Raw genomic sequence first — 23,686 nt, 5'->3', positions numbered from 1 at the left:
TATACATTCTAGACCAAAGTATTTTGAATGGCTAATATAATAAATAAATCTACATTTATTTAAATAAATAATAATGTTGTAATAATTGATTGAGTATTTTAACTGACTTAAAGCAGTGTTGGCCTAGTGGTTTCAGCGAGCGACTCTCATCCCTGAGATCGTAGGTTCGTTTCCCGGCTGTGCACCAATGGACTTTATTTCTATTAAGACGGATTTTAGCATCGCTCGAACTGCGAAGGAAAATATCGCAAGGAAACCGGCTTACCTTTAACCAAAAAGTTGACGACGTTTGTCAGGCATAGGAGGCCGATCCCCTACTTGCCTAATAGATTGAAGAAATGATTATAAAGCAGATACAGAAATCTGAGGCCCAGAAAGGATTGTAGCGCCTCAGATTTTTTTTATTTTAACTAAAGCGTACTATCAATAACCACTAAAGTCCTGCAATCCCTTCTGCGCACAATTGGAATTATTCGAAGGAAAGTATAAGAAAACCAGACGAAGAATCAGACGCAATATGTCTACTTCAAGCCCTATTCCGTAACCATTGCTTAACTTACTTGTAGTATATTATCTATTATCTATATGTATATATATATAGGAGCTATAACCTAAATCATCTATAATAACAGCTTATGAAAGCTCAACTTACATAATAAAACAACTTAAATAATTAATGTACCCATAATCGTACACCTATGTTTATTTAAAGAATGCTCGTAAGTAGGTGAGTAGTTTTTCGTTTATTTTGACATCATAATTAATATACGGCTGACCTCTTCGTATTGAACTGGTAAATGAACAAAAACTTGATGATGGAGTTGTCAAAGCCGATTACACATTTAAAATCTTAATTAAGTGTACAACGGATTATTAAGTTATTAAATTTAAGAAAAATCATAATTGTATTACATATAATAAGATGGTGAAAAATGAATGTTTCAAATTGTTTGTCGCGTAAACAGTTTATAGTTAGACTAAGAAAACCTATCTTTTTATTTCGCTGGGAAACGATTCACGATATGGATGTTACTATGAATGTTAACTCAGCCTATAGGGTTGTAATAACAAGAGATTATTATTGAATTGGTATGTTAATTTTCTTTGTTATATTTCTTTATATCGGGCCTAAAGCCCGTGGCCTACATTTCATTTAACATTTTAAAGCGTCTAGTTTGTTATTCTACCGGAAAATGACCTCAAGTATCATTGTCAATAATTTAATATTAGATAATTCACTCTAATAACATAACATATTTAGCTACTAGCTAACTAGCTTCACGAACTTGCAACTGACCACTGTCATAAGCTATAAAAAGATCTTTAATGTTGATATACAATACATTAGTTAAATAAGACCTTGCATAATATAACGATGATGCTATACTCAAGGAAATTAAAATATTCCGTTGACATCTAATGAGGTTTTGGTGTCGAGTTTATAAAATTGTTTTTCTATTATATTCTATGGTAAATAATGTCCATATCGTATGCATAGTACGCGTTATTTAAAATTGGTTTTAATTGGTTACGACTTTTTCGAAAACAAGTAGTTTTGTAACAAGATTGCATTGCGATAATTCTTCTTTCTTTCTATTTGTGTTTGCGCTGTAATTATAAGACGTAATTCAGTTAAAACAATTCAATTCTATTGTTTAGTTAATATTTTTATTGCAAATGGTTTCTCAATGTTGCGTTGCGTTTATCATATCTTAGCGTTTGCACCATAGACGTGCATATATCTAGCAAGTAGTAATGATAGAGCCTCCTTGATCACATAAACATCTTAAACATGACCCTGTAGGGTGTTAAAATAATCTAACCAGTATTACTTAAAATGGACAGTAAATAATAATTAATTATTTTTTTATATTTATTTAGTATATTTTTTAAGAATTTGTCATGCGTCGACCTTCACCTATTGGTACAGACAGTTAGCGCCTCAAGAACAAACAATATGAGAGAGTATGACATAATCTTTGCCGTCAGATTACCTTGACACATCGAGATAACTTCATACAGAATTTCTTTGTTTTTTTATTATCTAATTTTCGCATACAATTTTTTTTATAGAACGTTCACAGATGTATTTTAATGTAGACCACAAACGTAAATAAATATATTAAGACAATAAAATTGCAATTTTGATTGTAATAAGAAGTTATAAAATTGCTGAAACCAAATCATTAACACTTAATTAAGAGTTAAAAGCTAATTAAGTTATTTCATAAAGAGATAAGCCTAGGTTTTTCTAACCAATCCTTATCGCAGCTTAAACTCATTGTATTGTTCTTTAAATTTATAATTATAAGTCTACAATTAGTAATAACTACATGAACGTACGCTGTCTTACTTAAGAGCGCGCATTAGGATAGCAAAACTCATGACTTCACTCGCGCGTTTCCCTAGTGAAACAAACGTATGCCTGACAATGCAGTGTTTTGCGGAACATAAATGAAGTAAACGCCAAATGTTTTTTAATTAAAATAAGTCGTACAATATACGAGTCTTAGTGGTTGCCTGGAAGAGATCGCTCGAAAGCGATAAGGCCGTCAGTTGCGCTCCTTTCGATTGATTTTATGTTCAATTTTGTTATACTTAATTTTTGTTAATTAAATAAATAAAATAAAATCACTAGTAAGCTCTCGGCCAAACTAATGTGCTGTAATTCAGGAAATTTTTGTCTAATAATACTTGCCATGGTTGAATAAAAACTAATTTAGGCAAAGTTAGGGTTGATTTTGTTTGGTTTTTTTTGCATTTTTTTTGCATTTTTGCATTTTTGCAGGAATTTATATAGTAATCTGTTTTAATTAGAGTCAACCATTGAAGTTATAGTGGATCAATACATATTTATTGTTTTTAATTAAAGCATCAAAAGAAAATCGTTCTACGTCCTTGATTGGCAGTAAATGTAAAATTAGAAGCACTTAATGTATATATTTTTTTTTACGTTTATAGGTGAATATCGTGTTACCTATATGAATAAATTATTTTTGACTTTTGATCATTTAAATGAAATCAAATCTACTATAAGTGACTTTGGTTAGGGCATGCTCTAATTTTATTTAGTAAAGCAATCTATTACATCAAATTTGCTATGGTGGTAATGGGTCATTATCAAAATCAAGAACGAAATTGTTAACTTAAAGCTAACCTAAACATAGCCATACATATTAATCAAGTTTTACACAATATACGAGTATTCAAATTAAGTAGGAGCGCCTTGTTTATTATGTTAAGTTAATATAGTGTTCCGCGTTTTATGTACGTTTTATCGATTCTTGTGAGTAAAAAAAGTGAGTAGTAAATTGCGCGGAAATTTGAAAATTTAAAAATACTTAACCATCGTATTAAGTAATCCTGACATTTGTTACACACAATTTTTTTTTCAGTGCATCGCTTCTGCTTTTTCAAACTTTTTTGATGTAGCCTTATGGCGTTTGACATAATATTGCCAGCGTGCCAGCAGCAAATATCGTCAGAGAGGACGTAAGAAAATTAAATATCGCTTAAAACAAATGCTTCGATCGGAGTTATTATATTGATAAATCAACATTCATAGTTAAGACAGGTCGGGTACACTAGTTACTGATAAAAATTGGTGCAAATTTTAATGTTTTTTTAAATGATTAGACTTGAAATTTGCATTTGTATAAAGAAAAACTACTAAACAAAATACTTTATTTGATATAATTTTCCAAATCATCTTTATTCGTTTTAAGCATTGTACGTTTTAAATGTGCGCGTTGATTTAATAATAGTAGTAAATACTGCAGAACATAGACTAAAAACTACAGTGCTAATGATAATCTGTAAATATTTGTACTAATAAAAGTATAGACAATAATTTATTAGCCTCTTTGTAATTAGATGGCAATAATATACGCAAAATATCTAGTAACCAACCGATTCATATCAACTTCAAAGGATGATAAAGCAAGGAAGAATGCAAGCGGCACTTGGGTTAATTAAAAAAACGGGAGCTTTGATTTCAGATATCTAGAGTGAGGAAAGAAATATCATATTTTTGATTAATTGCTTATTAAGATATAAGTTTCATTTGCATCAGCCGTCTGAACTTGTGAATATTAATAATTTTTAAATTGAATTAAAATCTTAAAGCAATTGTTATCTTTATGTAATAATAATAATCAATGGCGCTACAACCTTTTTAGGTCTGGGCCTCAGATTCTGTATCTGTTTCATGATCATTTATTAATCGAATAGGCAAGTAGGTGATCATCCTTCTGTGCCTGACGCACGCCGTCGATTTTTTGGGTCTAAGGCAAGCCGGTTTCCGCTACCGTTCGAGCTAATGTTAAATGCGCACATAGAAAGAAAATCCAATGGTGCACAGCCGGGGATTGAACCTACGACCTCAGGGATGAGAGTCGCACGCTGAAGCCACTAGGCCAACCCTGCTCTGTTATCTTATCTGCTGCTTTAAGTAATTGTATTAAAAAAAACATACGCTTGGTTTAAACGTATAAGCTGGTCACGGAAAAATCTTGGTCTTCTTAATTTTTGTAGCAAAACCCCTATAGTAGAAAAATGTGTACAGTTGTCATAATTTCGTATTAAAATTCATGACACGGATGGCTTATATTTTAGCGATGTCCACAGCGTCCGCCACCGTAAAGCTCGACTTAGGTTTCGCTGTCACGTACTCAAGACAAGAATCAAGAAAAATTTGATCAAAATAAACATGTTCCGTTAACATTGTGAACGATAAAAATTCGCGAAACAATTGACATAGAAACCTCAAGTCCTCGAAACCTGTTATTGAATAATGTTACCAAAAATATTTTGAAAAGGATTTGTTAGAAACATCATCAACAAGATATAATTTTCATTGCCTTTGTCGCTCAGTACAGACTACTTGTAAGGCTTTCGGTTTCACTGTTTTTACTAATGGACTCTTTTGAGTCAAACTGTATTAATGCTGTGATGAACAGTGACTGATGACTACTTCTATTAAAACGGTGTTTTGACTGATTTTATGAATAAAGGAATTAAACTGTGCCACTTAAATGTGCCGATAACATTTCGGAGTTAATTACAAGTAGGTGAACCTACCTACTAACCCGTAACAATTATTGATGCGCCGTGAATCGGAATTCGGAAGACAAAATATTAGATATTACAATAAAAATATAATACACAAAAATAAGTTGAAAAATTAGTTTAACAGATAAAATAACATAAACGGTCATAATAATGGCATAGTATGTACCCCTGCAGTAAAATCCATCTGGAAATACGGTTTTACGTAATATTACGTGACTAATTCGAGTTCATAGAATCAATCAAAGTCAAACGAACGGGCAAAATATTTGCTGTACTTTATTTATATTTTTTCTAAAAATCAAGTAATTTGAGAGAACATTTCCATCTCAAAAGCTCGTAATCAAGCAGTACGATCAAATAGAATATTATTTGTTTCATCAAACTTCTCAGTAACCAAAATAAATAGCTTAAATGGAACATAAATATATCGCATTAAATTGAACAGTCTTTTCATTGATGGCTCAATTCATTGTGTTTTCATTTCTAGAAACTTAAAGAACTTTTTTGTACAAACTAGATGACAAACACTTCAGTTGGAACTTAGTTTCCGCGACTTTAAAGTATAATCTATTCCAGTGGAGATAAACCAATAATCTGATAGTTATCAAAGTGAAAACCTCAACCTCAACCTTCAATAGTAGGCTATAAAAGTAGTTTTATATATATATATATATATATATATATAAGATATTCTAGTTTATGATTTAAACATGACATTAAAAGAATTGTATGAGTTGAATGGTATTGATATTGTCAAGTAAGTTGAACTTTAACGTCTACAAGTATCTCCTTGACAGTTTAGCAATAGATTAAAGATAGCAATTGTCACGAGTTATCGTTTAGAAACAATTTGTTGAAATATAAAACATTTTACGCGGGAGAATATTGTTTTGCGAGTTTATTTTTTATTTATTTGTTTACACTTCGTTACACTACAATATATAAAAATAAAAATAAATTGAACAAAATAAATCAAAAGGAGGGCAACTGGCGGCCTTATCGCTTTCAAGCGATCTATTTGTATTAAAAGATAAAAAATAAATCTGTTACATGATCATTTGTCGATCTAATAGGCAAGCCTTCTGTGCCTGACACACACCGTCGACATCTTGGGTCTAAGGCAAGCCGGTTTCCTGACTATGTTTTCCTTCACCGTTCGAGCGAATGGTAAATACGGACATAGAAATAAAATCCATTGGTGCACAGCCGAGGAACGGACCTTCGACCTCAGCCAGTCGCACACTAATCCACTTGGCCAACACTACTCAATATTAAAAAAATAAGCAAAATAAAAAGTTACATTTATAAACAATTTTTTTGACATCTATAAAATACCTTTTTGTAGGCATAAAAACACAATTATAATTTAATTATTTTATTTATATCACTACTTACATAATGTCTCTCCCCTAACAATGGGATAAAATTTGTCATTTTTTCTAAAGCATGCCACTATCATACAATACATATCAGACTGTATGTATTATAATATTATAGAATGCATATACTTAACCTTTATAAGGGGCTTTCAACTATAAAGGCAAAGATTTAAAATCAGGTTAACTCTTTGGCTAAAGTCCAATAAAGGACCGTGGGCAAATCTATTTGAAGTACTCCAAAAGTTGCGATAAACATCGTTGGCCGAATACAAAACATTTATTTGATTAATATTAAAAACATTCCATAGACGCGTAACGTGTGACAATTGACATTTCAAATTTGTATTCATATTGGGATTTTAATAAATTCTGGGACTTAAGTTTGACGATCCGTCCTTGACAAGTAATTTAATAGGACAAGTTATTATTACTAATGGTTATCTTTATATTATAATTTATTGTTTTCATTCATCTGTTAGCACATGATAGTTTGAAATTTGTGTCGGTTTAACTATTATTTATTAGTGTGAACTTATAAAGAGATGAAGACGAGAGCAACGAAGAGTTACAGAAATATATGTTCTTAAAGTTTAAATTTTTGCTGACTCTGACAAATATATCAATACTCGATTTATCCTATTTAAAAAAGGGCAGATTTCTGCATATGAGAGTTTCTGTTTCGTGAGCATTAGTTTTTTTTTCTGATAGGCAAGTGGTGAGCTTTCTGTCCGACACACAGGCATTCGATTTTGAGGTCTAAGGAATTCCTCACGTTGTTTATCGTACGAGCTAGTTAAGTAAAAATCCATCAGTGCAGAACCGTGACAGGAACGCTTAAGTAGCTCCAGCCACTAGGCTAACATTGCTCTAATTTGCAATAATAGATTAACTTTGTTAAGCTTTTCAAACTTAATTAAGGTTTGATTACAATCTTTAAAATGTATAGTTAATAATTCTATAATTTTTAAACTATGATGCCGTAAAAGGTTGGTGAGTTAGCAAATCACAATTAAAATAAGAACATATAACATTAAATTACGTCAAACACATTCGCGATTCACTCGTATTACAAAGTGACCGATAAAGTTACAAAATAATGTCAACATCAATTTTCATTTTAGCTTCGACAAAAGCAAAATGACATCACCTAGGTGCGCCTAGACAATGTTATTAAGCAATCTTGCGAAACAATATTAGACGAAGGCTTATATTTCGTAAAACTTTATAAAGGAAAAATATTTTATTATCCTTAATAATGAATATTATGCTTATAATTTTAATAACTAACACTTAAACTATCTTCAATAGTGACACAATCTACACTGAAGACAATTATGTAAATAAATTTAATAATATGAACGTTTAATAGAAGTTATTTTGCAATTACCAATGAAGGGTTTCTGTGAGATCTGTTTGTGTGTACGGGCATTTGTGTAATGATATAGCATAGTTTTATGGCCTTGTACCACCTGGAACGGACCCTGAGTCCCTTAACTGTGCATATAATTTGAAGTAACTGAACCTACATGGGTACATGGTCTTCATATATAATTATCAAAACAATGTATACAACAAAATATAGTAAAAACTATTTTAAAACAATATGGAGTTGGTTGCTCATTCTTCTCCATATGAACCTTTTGGAAGGGGCAGTTAAGGGGCAGGAATATGTTTTATTTTATTTTTAACTTGTGCCTTTTTAAGAGGCCTAATTGATTTAAATGATTTGACTTCTCAAAAATATGTGCATTTTTTCAATACACATATTTTTTTTATTACAAATTCTTTTATTTGTCATTAGTACTGTTAATGGCCAAGTTTGATGACTATTTTTGCTTGTTTCAGGCGTCGCTAGCGTTTACACATGCCAGCGAAGATGTACCAAAGAATAACCCAAAAGATATTATAAATGACGAAGTTCGTGCAGCCAGGGACTACAACGGAAATGACAATGAAGTAGTGGTTGACATCGAAGACGATGAGAAGAAACAGTATTACGAAACTAATTACGATACAAGTAAGATATCTTGTATATCAAATATCTTGAAAGTTGAAGTCATAAACATTTACTTACTAAAAATTCAGTATTATTTCAATAAGTTCACCTCCATAGTTCGCCATTATCTATTAGAGGGTAAAAAAATATCGAAGAGAAACAAAAGTTTTATGCTGAATTTCTTCTTCAATATCAATCTCTAATGAGTTTTTGACTAACGGAAGTTACAATCAGCGCCTCTGAATCTATATATTTATTGATTAAAGTTCACCATATCGTACATGCATTTCTAAAATATATGTTACAAGCTATCTATTCTTAAATACAGAACAATTACGGTGAACCAAATTTTACCAAAAATAATGATAATAAAACCACAAAATGTACACTTCCAATTACAGTCAAAATCTATTATAACAACATCGAAGGGACTACTCATATTTGGTCGTAAAAACCGATAGTCGTAACAGCCGATGACGTTGTTATTAAGTACCTAATATATACTTTTACACGCCGGGGACCTTTTTATTTTAGTCCATATAACCGGTATCTTGTTCCAAACAATGTCGTCGTAAACGGTTTTGACTGTATACAGTAAAACTATAGATTTGACTAGTAATTTTTTGCTTAACAATGCTGAATGAATCTTAGGGAAAATTTGTTCGTCTTATTAGTAGTGTCACACAGTGATTAATATTTTTATTATCAATTTAAATAAAATCAAATCAATATAAGATTTCAGTCAAAAACAATACACTTATAACATATATTCTTAACACAAATATTACTTGTCCAAGAATACTTTTGAACTTATATAGTTTCCCGATATTTTCTTCGTCTCAAATCAGTCGCATCTGCCTTTGGGATTACCTGCGGGAAAACAGAACGATGTAAATGCAGTCTTTATTTAAAATTGATTTCTCTACAGAATATTGCAATTGAAAAGTTTGAAACCTTTTTAGAAATCAGTTTGCAGTTGCTCTTTTATTGAGAGCATTTTACAGTTTTTAAGTTAATTTCACAATAATTTGAGTTATAAAAAGTTAGAGTCAAATCATTTATTTAAATAAAACCTATTAAAGCACATTTTAAAAGTCAAATGACTTTCGCTATGTGTGTTATTATTTAAAATAGTTGTTAAAACACATTATAAAATCGTTTCCCCTAACCAAGAATATCACATTATTAATACGTTAAAGAGTATAACTGTGGTCATAGATCAGACAATGATAAGTACATTAATGCTCTATAAAACTTATTAATATATCGAGTTTTTTCATATTTTAATAGTGCCTTCAAGATTTCTTAATTATTTAATTGCTTGTCCGGAAAGTAATGAAATTGCATTTATCATATTCTGACGTATCGCTTTAGATATATTAAGTATCTTCGTTTTGTCTATTTATCATAACCATAAGTATCAACCAAGTCCAAGACACAGAAATTAATAAGGTTTATAAAAGTTCTAACTTACGCGTTTGCTAGCGCGTTACGCTCAGTTATAGAGTATGGACACAATCCGAAATGAAATATTCCTCCTATTGAGCATTTAATTAGGGCCAATTACAACCACAACACATACACATTACACACTTAAAACGTACCTTGTTGTTGTTCTTTAAAAGAAAATAAACTTATTTCTTTTCATTATTGTTATTTTGTGTGTTTAGTTAGTAATAAATGTTATATCTATGTCTATGTCTGATAACCGATAAGGTCATATATTGTAAAAAACGAAAGACAAAGCCTTTTAACCTAATTAAGTTAAAAGTCTAACCAAAGTAACGCTTGTGTCATTTCAGGTGCGTATGGATTTGGTTATGATGTCGGCCCTAATGGTCAGTTTCACCACGAAAACCGAGGACCAGATGGTGTCACCTACGGTTGCTATGGTTACGTAGATCCGGATGGCTACCTTCGAGCCACACACTATGTAGCTGACAGTCACGGATACAGAGTTGTAGAGCCAGAAAAAGCAGTTGAAGTTTATCCCGACACTAACCATGTTTACGATGAGAAGTGAGTATTTTTATCTTATATTAAACTATTTTTAATATAATAGAGCATAGTGTTGGCCTAGTGGCTTCAGCGTACGACTCTCATACCTGAGGTCGTAGATTCGATTCTCGGCTGTGTACCAATGGACTTTATTACTATCTGCACATTTAAAATTCGCTCGAAAGGCAAAGGAAAACATCGTAAGAAAACCGGCTTGCCCTAGACCCAAAAAGTCGGCGTGTGTCAGGCACAGGAGGCTGATCGCCTACTTGACTATCAATTTGGTAAATGATCATGAAACAGATACAGAAATCTGAGTCTCAGACCTAAAAAGGTTGTAGCACCACTGTTTTTTTATGTTTATTAAAGTGAGATTATTATAATAATTTCCGTATTATTTATGAATATGTTTCATATTTCAGTTCTGACAATGCATCGGAAATACCCGGGCAAATTATTCCTTGGGAAAAATTGTACTTCCCTAAGGGATGTGGAAGGACCCCGGGTGGTGTTCCACCCAAACCCCGACCGAAGCCAACCCCGCGACCCCCGAAACCCCCAACAGATAGTTCTGGGCAAAACAGCAACACCAACCCTGGAGTTATTTACCCTGGAGGTATGTTTTTATAATAAACGGCAATTCCTTTGACGAAGGCCCCAAAATAACTGGTTTTTTTTAAACAACTTCTTGAAATCTTCTACTTTGAAAGATTGGTAACAACAACGTACTAACTCATAGTTAATAACTAAGAGTGACTTGTCCGTAAAAATGTAATACCCGAAACTAGAATTGTGCCATACATACATACATACAACAAAAATCACTTCCGTAAAAGTCTTAATTCATAAACAAACTATAGATCTCAATCAATTAAAGAATCTTTTATGGAATTTAATCTAAGAATAATAACAAAACCTAAATCTATGGAAAATTCTTACTATTTTTCCTAATTATTTTAGGTCCAGGCTACTATCCCGGTACTTCCGGAACACCCGGCTCCCCAGGCTTCCCCGGATCTCCAGGCAGTCCAGGAGGAGCGGGAGGTGGTTATTACCCCGGATCAGGTATGTTTTCTACCAAATATTTAAATCCCATAAACAACTATATATTCAGAAAAATACCGTACGGCTATAGCTTTATAAGCGGAAGGAAGGCAGCCATATGTTCATGTTTCATCAAAGTAGAACAATGTAAAGATAATCTCGGAAATCTATCTATCTGATATTTATATCATTAATTTCTAAAGCTCGTAGGATATCCAATGCCTGTCCTTATAACATTCAGTATAAGTAACATGAACAGCTAAAAAGAAAATAATACATAGTATATAAACAGTTATATACGCCTTCAATCAAATCTTTAATATATCATCATGAAGAAATGAAAAAATGATGAAAGCTATTTTCATTTAAAACATTTTGTAGGTGCTGGCGGTGCAGGTGGACCAAACGGACCAAATGGACCTAACGGAGTAGGTGGCTCCAATGGACCAAGTGGTCCTAGTGGTCCGGGCGGACCTAATGGTCCTGGAGGACCAAACGGTCCAAATGGACCGGGAGGATCAGGTAATGCTTATGTTTTATAAACAAACTTTAAAAATGTTTTGAGGATTACTTATATACTATCGCTACGCATACTTCACATATATTTCCTTTCCTTTACACAGTATCTGTAATTATTTTACATAGCACTAATGCGATAACAACAAATTGACTAAACGTATGCTGTGAAAATTTATTTTATACTTAATTCAATATTTTTATAAAGTTAAGTAAACTTAGCGACTAATTTTAACTCAACAATTATTTGAAGGAGGCGGTTACTACCCCGGATCAAGTGGACCATCAGGTCCCGCCGGTGGAGGAGGTTACTACCCAGGATCACAAGGTTTGTTAAATATACATCTCGGCACGAAAATTAGCAAGAGGTCACTTTCCACATACTTTCACAATTTCACACATACTTTCCACCACAAAAAAATTTCCCCAAGTGATGTGCCAATGTAATATTTATTATTAAAATTATCTACTCCAACTCATGTACTATCGATTAAGAAGTTAGCAAATATTATTAGGTGAACTACTTCAAAACAGAACAGATTAGGCTGACAAGGCTGTCAATCACAAAAAACGCTTTAAATAACATTTTACGTGCAGATGGTGGATATTTTCCGGGACAACCAGGCTCACCCGGCTTTCCAGGATATCCAGGCAGTCCTGGTGGACCAGGTGGACCAGGTGGACCAGGTGGCCCAAGTGGACCCGGTGGCGGTTATTACCCAGGTGGTCAAGGTAGGGTTTATTTCACCAAAAACAAAATTTTCTGAATTATTTGAAATCCTTTAATATTTCAATACATTCATATTTTATAGTACCTGGAGGAGGAGATTATCATCCAGGACCTAACGGACCGAATGGACCATCAGGCGGTGGCTATTACCCAGGTATTATATTAACGTTGTCATTATATAGTAGATTCTATAAGATTTATTTATACAATTAGAAATATAAAACATTAAAAAGTACTGAATACTGAAAAATTTAGTTCATATTTATTTATTTATTCAAGTTTACCACATCATAGATTATCATAAAGCTACGGTATATGTTAGAAACTCTTTTATCTGAAATATATGACAATATAGACAAACAATAATGTGACAAAAAGAAATTAAAATATATAGAAGATAAAAGAAAAATACCAGAAATTTTTATTAAGCACAAAAAAATTAACTTTTTCAGTTAGCTGAGTTTTATTCACGGTGTTAATTTTTTGGCTTCAGAAAAGAAAGAAATAAATTATACTACAAACTGACGTTATTATATTCCCGATACTTTAGTTATAACTTGATATTTATTTAGGACAACCAGGAAGTCCAGGCTTACCGGGTTCACCAGGATACCCGGGTGGGCCTGGCGGACCTGGAGGACCAGGCGGCCCAGGAGGACCAGGAGCGAGTAGCCCCGGTCAGGGTGGCTACCGTCCAGGTCAAGGTTGGTCCTTTAACAATGGCTGATTAATGTAGTGTTTATGTATATATAAATTAAAACTTCGATTATACTAGGATCAACTGGTGGAGGCTACCTGCCAGGACAGTCGGGCAAACCAAGCGGACAAGACGGAACAGGAGAACCCAGTGGCCCAAGTGGCCCACCAGGCAGCTATTATCCAGGTAAATAAATTAGTGTTTTAATTTGTCAAGTTTATCAACTTGTATATATCTTCCTTAACAGATTTCGGTAAATAATTATTTAAGTCAAAACTTATATTCTAGAAAGTATAAGATATTTTAATATTGTTTTCCGTAGGATCTTCAGGAAGTCCGGGTTTACCCGGCTCACCAGGATATCCAGGTGGTCCTGGTGGTCCTGGAGGACCAGGTGGCCCAGGTGGACCAGGGGGGCCAAGTGGAGCAGGCGGACCAAGTGGGGGAGGCTACTTACCAGGACAATCAGGCGATCAAAATGGACCAGGAGGTCCCAATGGACAAGGAGGCTCTGGTGGACCTAACGGGCCAACAGGGGGAGGCTATTATCCAGGTAAATAAAATTATTGTTATTATTTCTTTTCAAAAAATATGATTTAACTATCAGTACCGCTAGTTATACTTCAAACGGTCAAATCATACATGTCGTACAAAATTGTTAGTTAATTATTCTCTATCTTATTCTTTAGGTCAATCTGGAGGTCCAGGTTTACCAGGCTCGCCAGGACATCCCGGTGGTCCCGGAGGCCCTGGGGGACCAGGTGGCCCAGGTGGACCAGGGGGGCCAAGTGGACCAGGCGGACCAAGTGGGGGAGGCTACTTGCCAGGACAATCAGGCGATCAAAATGGACCAGGAGGTCCCAATGGACAAGGAGGCTCTGGTGGACCTAACGGGCCAACAGGGGGAGGCTATTATCCAGGTAAATAAAATTATTGTTATTATTTCTTATAAGTTATACTAGTTATAATTCAAACGGTCAAATCATTCATGTCTTATGTGTAAAAAGATTTTATTTCTTTTTAACTGGATGGCTATTTATTAAATATTTGTGCGCCTTGATACATTATAGTAAGTTTTCCGTAATTATTCCTTGTATATTCTTTGTACATTAAAATTGAGGTATTGTAAACGAGTATTGTTCATACTCATAAATTTGGTATTTTTGTTTACGTATAGTTTTTCAGTTGGAGTCAAATAATCGTAATAGAAAAGTGTCTTCAATGTAAAATAAAAATTAGAAAATTAATGAATATTACTCTATATTATTATTTAGGTCAATCCGGAAGTCCTGGTTTACCGGGTTCACCAGGATATCCAGGTGGACCAGGGGGACCAGGTGGACCAGGTGGACCAGGTGGACCAGGTGGACCAGGCGGACCTGGGGGACCAAGTAGTGGTTATAACCCCGATTCCCAAGGTAATGTATAAAATTAAGTTCCTATTTTAAACTAATATCATTCCAATGATTTTTTTGACGATTATATATCTTAAACCATATTAAACAGACTACATTTAAATAATACGTCGTTCTAAATTTTTTATCCACAAGATATTCGAGCATGGCTCCGGCAACTGAAGACCATAGACTCATTATCGCTTAATTTTCATTCTCATATAATTTTTGATAAATATTTTATTAAATTTGAGACACCACTCATAAGCAAAGTACTATCCAGGACAACTAGGCCAACCCAGTCAACCAGGCACCCCAGGGCAACCAGGCACCCCAGGCAAGCCAGGCCAATCTGGACAGCCAGGAACTCCCGGTAAACCAGGCACGCCAGGGCAACCAGGAGGTCCAGGCCAACAAGGACAACCAGGGCAACCAGGAAAACCAGGCTATCCAGGAACACCCGGACAACCAGGCTACCCAGGACAACCAGGTCAACCAGGCACCCCAGGACAACCAGGCACCCCAGGCAAGCCAGGCCAACCGGGCTATCCAGGACAACCGGGTCAACCAGGTACCGCAGGCAAGCCAGACCAACCAGGCTATCCAGGAACACCCGGACAACCCGGCTACCCAGGACAACCGGGTCAACCAGGCACCCCAGGGCAACCAGGCACCCCAGGGCAACCAGGCTATCCAGGACAACTAGGCCAACCAGGCTATCCAGGAGGGCCAGGCCAACAAGGACAACCAGGGCAACCCGGAAAACCAGGCTATCCAGGACAACCGGGTCAACCAGGCACCGCAGGCAAGCCCGGCCAACCTGGACAACCAGGCACACCAGGCTATCCAGGCCAACCAGGCCAACCAGGCCAACCAGGCCAACCAGGCCAACCAGGCCAACCAGGCCAACCAGGCCAACCAGGCCAACCAGTCTATCCAGGACAACCGGGTCAACCAGGCACCCCAGGACAACCAGGCCAACCAGGCTATCCAGCACAACCAGGCCAACCAGGCTATCCAGGACAACCGGGTCAACCAGGCACCCCAGGACAACCAGGCCAACCAGGCTATCCAGGACAACCAGGCCAACCAGGCTATCCAGGACAACCGGGTCAACCAGGCACCCCAGGACAACCAGGCACCGCAGGCAAGCCAGGCCAACCTGGACAACTAGGAACACCAGGTCAGCCCGGAAAACCAGGAGGGCCAGGCCAACAAGGCCAACCAGGGCAACCCGGAAAACCAGGCTATCCAGGACAACCGGGTCAACCAGGCACCGCAGGCAAGCCCGGCCAACCTGGACAACCAGGCACACCAGGCTATCCAGGACAACCGGGTCAACCAGGCACCCCAGGACAACCAGGCCAACCAGGCTATCCAGGACAACCAGGCCAACCAGGCTATCCAGGACAACCGGGTCAACCAGGCACCCCAGGACAACCAGGCACCGCAGGCAAGCCAGGCCAACCTGGACAACCAGGAACACCAGGCCAGCCCGGAAAACCAGGAGGGCCAGGCCAACAAGGCCAACCAGGACAACCCGGTCAACCAGGCTATCCAGGCTATCCAGGCCACCAAGGCCAACCAGGTGGGTTTACCTTAGTTATTGTGTATCTAAATTTCATATATCATTTAAATAATGAAATATGAGATTATTGTAAGATTCCCAAAATGGATTTAGGAAATATACAGAAGAGTCAAAAATTTAGATAATGGTAAGAAAGGTCTAACTATATTTTTGGTCATAAAAAGAATTTGACACGTCTCTGTAACCACTCTTTATAACATTAGACACGATTGGTCGAATCAGAGATACAGGCCTTAAAATTTATTCCGTTTACTTGAGCAATAGAAGACAGTGAGTTAAGATTGGACAAACATTTCAGTCACTTGTGAAGTCTCACATATAAATGTTTCTAGTCCGATCTTATTTTTAAGATATATGTTTTGTGTGAACAAACTTTTGTTTAAATCACGCAAACTTAATGTATGCAAACGACTCGTCAATTATTGTTTTCATCAGTTTTACATGCAGGGATGTATTTTATTATTTCTAGCTAGGGCTAGCTAAAATTGCTGGACGGCTTAAAGAATATGTAAAAAATGTTTTAACTCTTAATACAAGTAATATCTGCATTTAAATTGACAAACGAAACCAACCTTAAAATTAATTTCACAATTGCATTCGATAAATTATGAACCAAATGACTAGAAATACGAAATGAACGTAGTTTACTTAAAATAGTTATTTTCAAGCCACAATAATTTCCAACACAACTATATTCCACTAATTGAAATCTTACAGTAGGTAAGAAAGCTTTACCTTCTACACACATAGTTGAAGAAGCACGGGCTACTTTCATTTTGTATAGGTTGAATTGAGTGAAGTGAAGATTTAATAATCTCTGTTATTATTATAAGTTATAACATAATACGTTCGCGCACACACACACATAAAGACTACAGTTTTCGTTTTCATATTCGTATAGGTACTTACATTTATATTTATTACATTGTACATACTTAAAAGGGGGTACACAGAGTATATAATTTAAAAAAATATTTAAATAAGGACTTATTGTATTATATGTAAATGTAACATTTTATATAAAATAATTGTATCTAGGTCAACAAGGCCCGCCCGGACAACCCGGTCAACCCGGCTATCCAGGAGAACCAGGACAACCAGGCTATCCAGGGCAGCCAGGACAACAAGGACAACCTGGCACCCCAGGACAACCTGGCAACCCAGGACAACCTGGCACCCCAGGACAACCAGGACAACCCGGTAAACCAGGATACCCAGGTCAACCAGGAGGTCCAGGCCAACAAGGCCAACCAATCCAACCCGGTCAACCAGGCTACCCAGGTCAACCAGGACAACCAGGCTACCCAGGACAACCAGGACAACCTGGCGCCCCAGGACAACCAGAAACTCCAGGCCAGCCAGGACAACCCGGTAAACCAGGATACCCAGGTCAACCAGGAGGTCCAGGCCAACAAGGCCAACCAATCCAACCAGGTCAACCAGGCTACCCAGGTCAACCAGGACAACCAGGCTATCCAGGACAGCCAGGACAACAAGGACAACCTGGCACCCCAGGACAACCTGGCAACCCAGGACAACCAGGAACTCCAGGCCAGCCAGGACAACCCGGTAAACCAGGATACCCAGGTCAACCAGGAGGTCCAGGCCAACAAGGCCAACCAATCCAACCCGGTCAACCAGGCTACCCAGGTCAACCAGGACAACCAGGCTATCCAGGACAGCCAGGACAACCAGGACAACCTGGCACCCCAGGACAACCTGGCTATCCAGGACAGCCAGGACAACCAGGAACACCAGGCCAACCAGGACAACCCGGTAAACCAGGATACCCAGGTCAACAAGGAGGTCCAGGCCAACAAGGCCAACCAATCCAACCCGGTCAACCAGGCTACCCAGGTCAACCAGGACAACCAGGCTATCCAGGACAGCCAGGACAACCAGGACAACCTGGCACCCCAGGACAACCCGGTAAACCAGGATACCCAGGTCAACCAGGACAACCAGGCTATCCAGGACAGCCAGGACAACCAGGACAACCTGGCTATCCAGGACAGCCAGGACAACCAGGAACACCAGGCCAGCCAGGACAACCCGATAAACCAGGATACCCAGGTCAACCAGGAGGTCCAGGCCAACAAGGCCAACCAATCCAACCCGGTCAACCAGGACAACCAGGCTATCCAGGACAGCCAGGACAGCCAGGACAACCAGGACAACCTGGCACCCCAGGCCAGCCAGGACAACCCGGTAAACCAGGATACCCAGGTCAACCAGGAGGTCCAGGCCAACAAGGCCAACCAATCCAACCCGGTCAACCAGGCTACCCAGGTCAACCAGGACAACCAGGCTATCCAGGACAGCCAGGACAACAAGGACAACCTGGCACCCCAGGACAACCTGGCAACCCAGGACAACCAGGAACACCAGGCTATCCAGGACAGCCAGGACAACCAGGAACACCAGGCCAGCCAGGACAACCCGGTAAACCAGGATACCCAGGTCAACCAGGAGGTCCAGGCCAACAAGGCCAACCAATCCAACCCGGTCAACCAGGACATCCAGGCTATCCAGGACAGCCAGGACAGCCAGGACAACCAGGACAACCTGGCACCCCAGGCCAGCCAGGACAACCCGGTAAACCAGGATACCCAGGTCAACCAGGAGGTCCAGGCCAACAAGGCCAACCAATCCAACCCGGTCAACCAGGCTACCCAGGTCAACCAGGACAACCAGGCTACCCAGGACAGCCAGGACAACCAGGACAACCTGGCACCCCAGGACAACCCGGTAAACCAGGATACCCAGGTCAACCAGGACAACCAGGCTATCCAGGACAGCCAGGACAACCAGGACAACCTGGCACCCCAGGACAACCAGGACAACCTGGCTATCCAGGACAGCCAGGACAACCAGGAACACCAGGCCAGCCAGGACAACCCGGTAAACCAGGATACCCAGGTCAACCAGGAGGTCCAGGCCAACAAGGCCAACCAATCCAACCCGGCCAACCAGGCTACCCCGGTCAACCAGGACAACCAGGCTATCCAGGACAGCCAGGACAGCCAGGACAACCAGGACAACCTGGCACCCCAGGACAACCCGGTAAACCAGGATACCCAGGTCAACCAGGACAACCAGGCTATCCAGGACAGCCAGGACAACCAGGACAACCTGGCACCCCAGGACAACCAGGACAACCTGGCTATCCAGGACAGCCAGGACAACCAGGAACACCAGGCCAGCCAGGACAACCCGGTAAACCAGGATACCCAGGTCAACCAGGACAACCCGGTAAACCAGGATACCCAGGTCAACCAGGACAACCAGGAACACCAGGCCAGCCAGGACAACCCGGTAAACCAGGATACCCAGGTCAACCAGGACAACCCGGTAAACCAGGATACCCAGGTCAACCAGGAGGTCCAGGCCAACAAGGCCAACCAATCCAACCCGGTCAACCAGGCTACCCCGGTCAACCAGGACAACCAGGCTATCCAGGACAGCCAGGACAGCCAGGACAACCAGGACAACCTGGCACCCCAGGCCAGCCAGGACAACCCGGTAAACCAGGATACCCAGGTCAACCAGGAGGTCCAGGCCAACAAGGCCAACCAATCCAACCCGGTCAACCAGGCTACCCAGGTCAACCAGGACAACCAGGCTATCCAGGACAGCCAGGACAACAAGGACAACCTGGCACCCCAGGACAACCTGGCAACCCAGGACAACCAGGAACACCAGGCCAGCCAGGACAACCCGGTAAACCAGGATACCCAGGTCAACAAGGAGGTCCAGGCCAACAAGGCCAACCAATCCAACCCGGTCAACCAGGCTACCCAGGTCAACCAGGACAACCCGGTAAACCAGGATACCCAGGTCAACAAGGAGGTCCAGGCCAACAAGGCCAACCAATCCAACCCGGTCAACCAGGCTACCCAGGTCAACCAGGACAACCAGGCTATCCAGGACAGCCAGGACAACCAGGACAACCTGGCACCCCAGGACAACCAGGACAACCTGGCTATCCAGGACAGCCAGGACAACCAGGAACACCAGGCCAGCCAGGACAACCCGGTAAACCAGGATACCCAGGTCAACCAGGAGGTCCAGGCCAACAAGGCCAACCAATCCAACCCGGTCAACCAGGCTACCCAGGTCAACCAGGACAACCAGGCTACCCAGGACAACCAGGACAACCTGGCGCCCCAGGACAACCAGGAACTCCAGGCCAACCAGGACAACCCGGTAAACCAGGATACCCAGGTCAACCAGGAGGTCCAGGACAACAAGGCCAACCAATCCAACCCGGTCAACCAGGCTACCCAGGACAACCAGGACAACCTGGCGCTCCAGGACAACCAGGAACTCCAGGCCAGCCAGGACAACCCGGTAAACCAGGATACCCAGGTCAACCAGGAGGTCCAGGACAACAAGGCCAACCAATCCAACCCGGTCAACCAGGCTACCCAGGACAACCAGGACAACCTGGCGCTCCAGGACAACCAGGAACTCCAGGCCAGCCAGGACAACCCGGTAAACCAGGATACCCAGGTCAACCAGGAGGTCCAGGCCAACAAGGCCAACCAATCCAATCCGGTCAACCAGGCTACCCAGGTCAACCAGGACAACCAGGCTACCCTGGACAACCAGGACAACCTGGCACCCCAGGACAACCAGGAACACCAGGCCAGCCAGGACAACCCGGTAAACCAGGATACCCAGGTCAACCAGGAGGTCCAGGCCAACAAGGCCAACCAATCCAACCCGGTCAACCAGGACAACCAGGCTATCCAGGACAGCCAGGACAGCCAGGACAATCAGGACAACCTGGCACCCCAGGCCAGCCAGGACAACCCGGTAAACCAGGATACCCAGGTCAACCAGGAGGTCCAGGCCAACAAGGCCAACCAATCCAACCCGGTCAACCAGGCTACCCAGGTCAACCAGGACAACCAGGCTACCCAGGACAGCCAGGACAACCAGGACAACCTGGCACCCCAGGACAACCCGGTAAACCAGGATACCCAGGTCAACCAGGACAACCAGGCTATCCAGGACAGCCAGGACAACCAGGACAACCTGGCACCCCAGGACAACCAGGACAACCTGGCTATCCAGGACAGCCAGGACAACCAGGAACACCAGGCCAGCCAGGACAACCCGGTAAACCAGGATACCCAGGTCAACCAGGAGGTCCAGGCCAACAAGGCCAACCAATCCAACCCGGTCAACCAGGCTACCCCGGTCAACCAGGACAACCAGGGCAGCCAGGTCAACCCGGTAAACCAGGATATCCAGGTCAACTCGGAGGTCCAGGCCAACAAGGCCAGCCAGGTCAATCAGGAACGCCAGGACAATCAGGACAACCAGGCTATCCAGGACAGCCTGGTACCCCAGGACAACCAGGAACGCCAGGCCAGCCAGGCCAACCAGGCTATCCAGGTCAACCAGGAACACCAGGACAACTAGGAACACCAGGACAACCAGGAACACCAGGCCAGCCAGGACAACCAGGTAAGTGTTTCTTTAGTTTTCGAGCATTTTTATAATATGTAATATGGAAAAGAAAGATTTTTTATTCATAAAATAATTTAAAGTGTACCTACATAATGTAAATGAAACATTTTATTTAAAAAATATATTTTATCTAGGACAACAAGGACAACCAGGAAGCCCAAGTGGGCCAGGACAGCCCGGCCAGCAACAGCCAGGAAAGCCAGGCGGTAATAGAACATATATGTTACATTATAACTATTTATTTTGACCCCATTATTTATAAATTGTTGAACAATGGCTCCTCCATTCACTATAAATCGTATCGTAACCAATCACTATATTTGTTTTTAAAGTATAAAATAAGTATGTTGTTTTCTATAATTATCTTATTAATCCACAGGTGGTGATTCGGTTGGTGAATCAACTGGCACTGGTGTGCAACCACCCCAAGTTTATCCGCCGGGGCTAATGCCTCCGTTCCCAATGTACGTCATACCATATCCTTTGCCCATAGTGCCATATCCAGGTTCATGTCCGTGCTACCTCTTGAACCCGGGAAATAACAGCAGCAGTACAGCTGTCACCCAGGCGCCAACACAAAGCCCTCCGCCATACTATTCACCGTATGGAATAATTGGTTTTCTACCAGTGGTCTTTGTTCCAAGCTGCCCCGGTAACGTAACTGATATGCAAACTGCACAACAGAACTTCCCCGGAGCTGTACCAGTTCCATACAATTGCGCTCAGTGCCAGGCAAACCGAGACATATATAGATATTTCGGGAGAATTGGTGGCGCTCGAAACGTGGATTTCAACGATCTTAAAGAAATAACTTCCCTGCCAGAGTTGGAAAGTTTATTGAAGAATGAAATAAAGGTGCCCAGAAAAAGTCTACGAAGAATTAAAGTACACGCCCGCGTTTTAGACGATAAGAAAGACGAAAAGAAAACTGTATCGAAAGAGTAAACTTAAATCGACTGTATAAATATAAGTAGCATATTAGTAATTTAAAATTTTGGGACCGGCCGATTTTATCTTGGACGGTTTCGAAATTTCGTTGAGTGATTCAATTTATAATAAAGTGATACCCACTATATATAAATGTATTCTATGGATATAATTTCTAGTTAATAATAAAAATAATACTCGATGTGAATTACTCAACTTTTAATATTTATTAATTTTTGAATAGATATTTATGAAATATTCTGTATATTATTAAATAAGCAATAAATAATGTGAAATAATATTGTGTTTTATAAAAACCTTAACCTGTTTAACAGTTATAACAATTAATAATAAAGTTTATCGCCTTCTTTGTTCTATGTTTAACTAAAACACACAGTTTATATTTGTCGTTATCCTGGATTGCTTTACAATGTTAATGAATTATTTTGTGTATTTATAACAATCGTTTTACCATGATATCAATCAATTTAACGCACGGGTTTATAATTGAAGAGGAATTTGGTTTGATTTCCGACAAAACAATATACGACCATAGGCACGGAAATGTTATATACTGTGGTGCTATGACTCTTTATGTAAATCAATAAAATGTAGATATTTTGGCTCCTGTGCGTGACACATACGGTTGATGTTTGAGTCGATTAACAGCACCTAGCGTCAAGTCAATTGCACACAGAAAGAGAAAATTCTTGGGTACACAGGCAGATCCCTAAGAAGTATGGATGAGTTATCGCACACAAATCTAACTAGCTATCAAATGTTCCGAATAAGCAACAGCGGCGAATAGAATATTGACAAAAAAACCATGCTAAACAACTAGAAAACATGCCTTACTGCATGCAAGTTAA

At 39.8% G+C, this 23,686-nt stretch overlaps 1 protein-coding gene across 50 annotated transcripts in view; it reads left to right on the top strand.

Annotated features, from left to right (window-relative positions):
• LOC123707332 (collagen alpha-2(IV) chain-like) overlaps positions 1 to 23,012 on the top strand; it is a 28,077-nt gene extending 5,065 nt beyond the window's left edge. The window contains exons 2-20 of one of the 50 annotated variants that reach the window (XM_045657296.1): positions 8,295 to 8,466; positions 10,248 to 10,464; positions 10,866 to 11,059; positions 11,404 to 11,508; positions 11,869 to 12,009; positions 12,257 to 12,331; positions 12,601 to 12,735; positions 12,816 to 12,887; positions 13,306 to 13,437; positions 13,509 to 13,616; positions 13,753 to 13,983; positions 14,120 to 14,350; positions 14,705 to 14,848; positions 15,108 to 16,412; positions 17,451 to 18,602; positions 18,819 to 18,881; positions 18,999 to 21,887; positions 22,025 to 22,096; positions 22,270 to 23,012. In XM_045657296.1, the coding sequence (XP_045513252.1) occupies positions 8,295 to 8,466; positions 10,248 to 10,464; positions 10,866 to 11,059; positions 11,404 to 11,508; positions 11,869 to 12,009; positions 12,257 to 12,331; positions 12,601 to 12,735; positions 12,816 to 12,887; positions 13,306 to 13,437; positions 13,509 to 13,616; positions 13,753 to 13,983; positions 14,120 to 14,350; positions 14,705 to 14,848; positions 15,108 to 16,412; positions 17,451 to 18,602; positions 18,819 to 18,881; positions 18,999 to 21,887; positions 22,025 to 22,096; positions 22,270 to 22,835 (8,004 nt within the window). In that variant the 3' untranslated portion in view covers positions 22,836 to 23,012. Of the gene's footprint in view, positions 1 to 8,294; positions 8,467 to 10,247; positions 10,465 to 10,865; positions 11,060 to 11,403; positions 11,509 to 11,868; positions 12,010 to 12,256; positions 12,332 to 12,600; positions 12,736 to 12,815; positions 12,888 to 13,305; positions 13,438 to 13,508; positions 13,617 to 13,752; positions 13,984 to 14,119; positions 14,351 to 14,704; positions 14,849 to 15,107; positions 16,413 to 17,450; positions 21,888 to 22,024; positions 22,097 to 22,269 lie in introns of all 50 variants that reach the window. The other 49 variants (XM_045657291.1, XM_045657279.1, XM_045657317.1 and 46 more) reach the window with 49 other exon arrangements.
• The last annotated feature ends 674 nt before the right edge of the window (positions 23,013 to 23,686 follow it).

This window comes from Pieris brassicae, chromosome 3 (assembly GCF_905147105.1).
Source record: "Pieris brassicae chromosome 3, ilPieBrab1.1, whole genome shotgun sequence".
NCBI lineage: Eukaryota > Metazoa > Arthropoda > Insecta > Lepidoptera > Pieridae > Pieris > Pieris brassicae.
The sequence above is the reverse complement of the archived record's forward strand: the minus strand, read 5'-3'. Positions and strand labels throughout refer to the sequence as shown.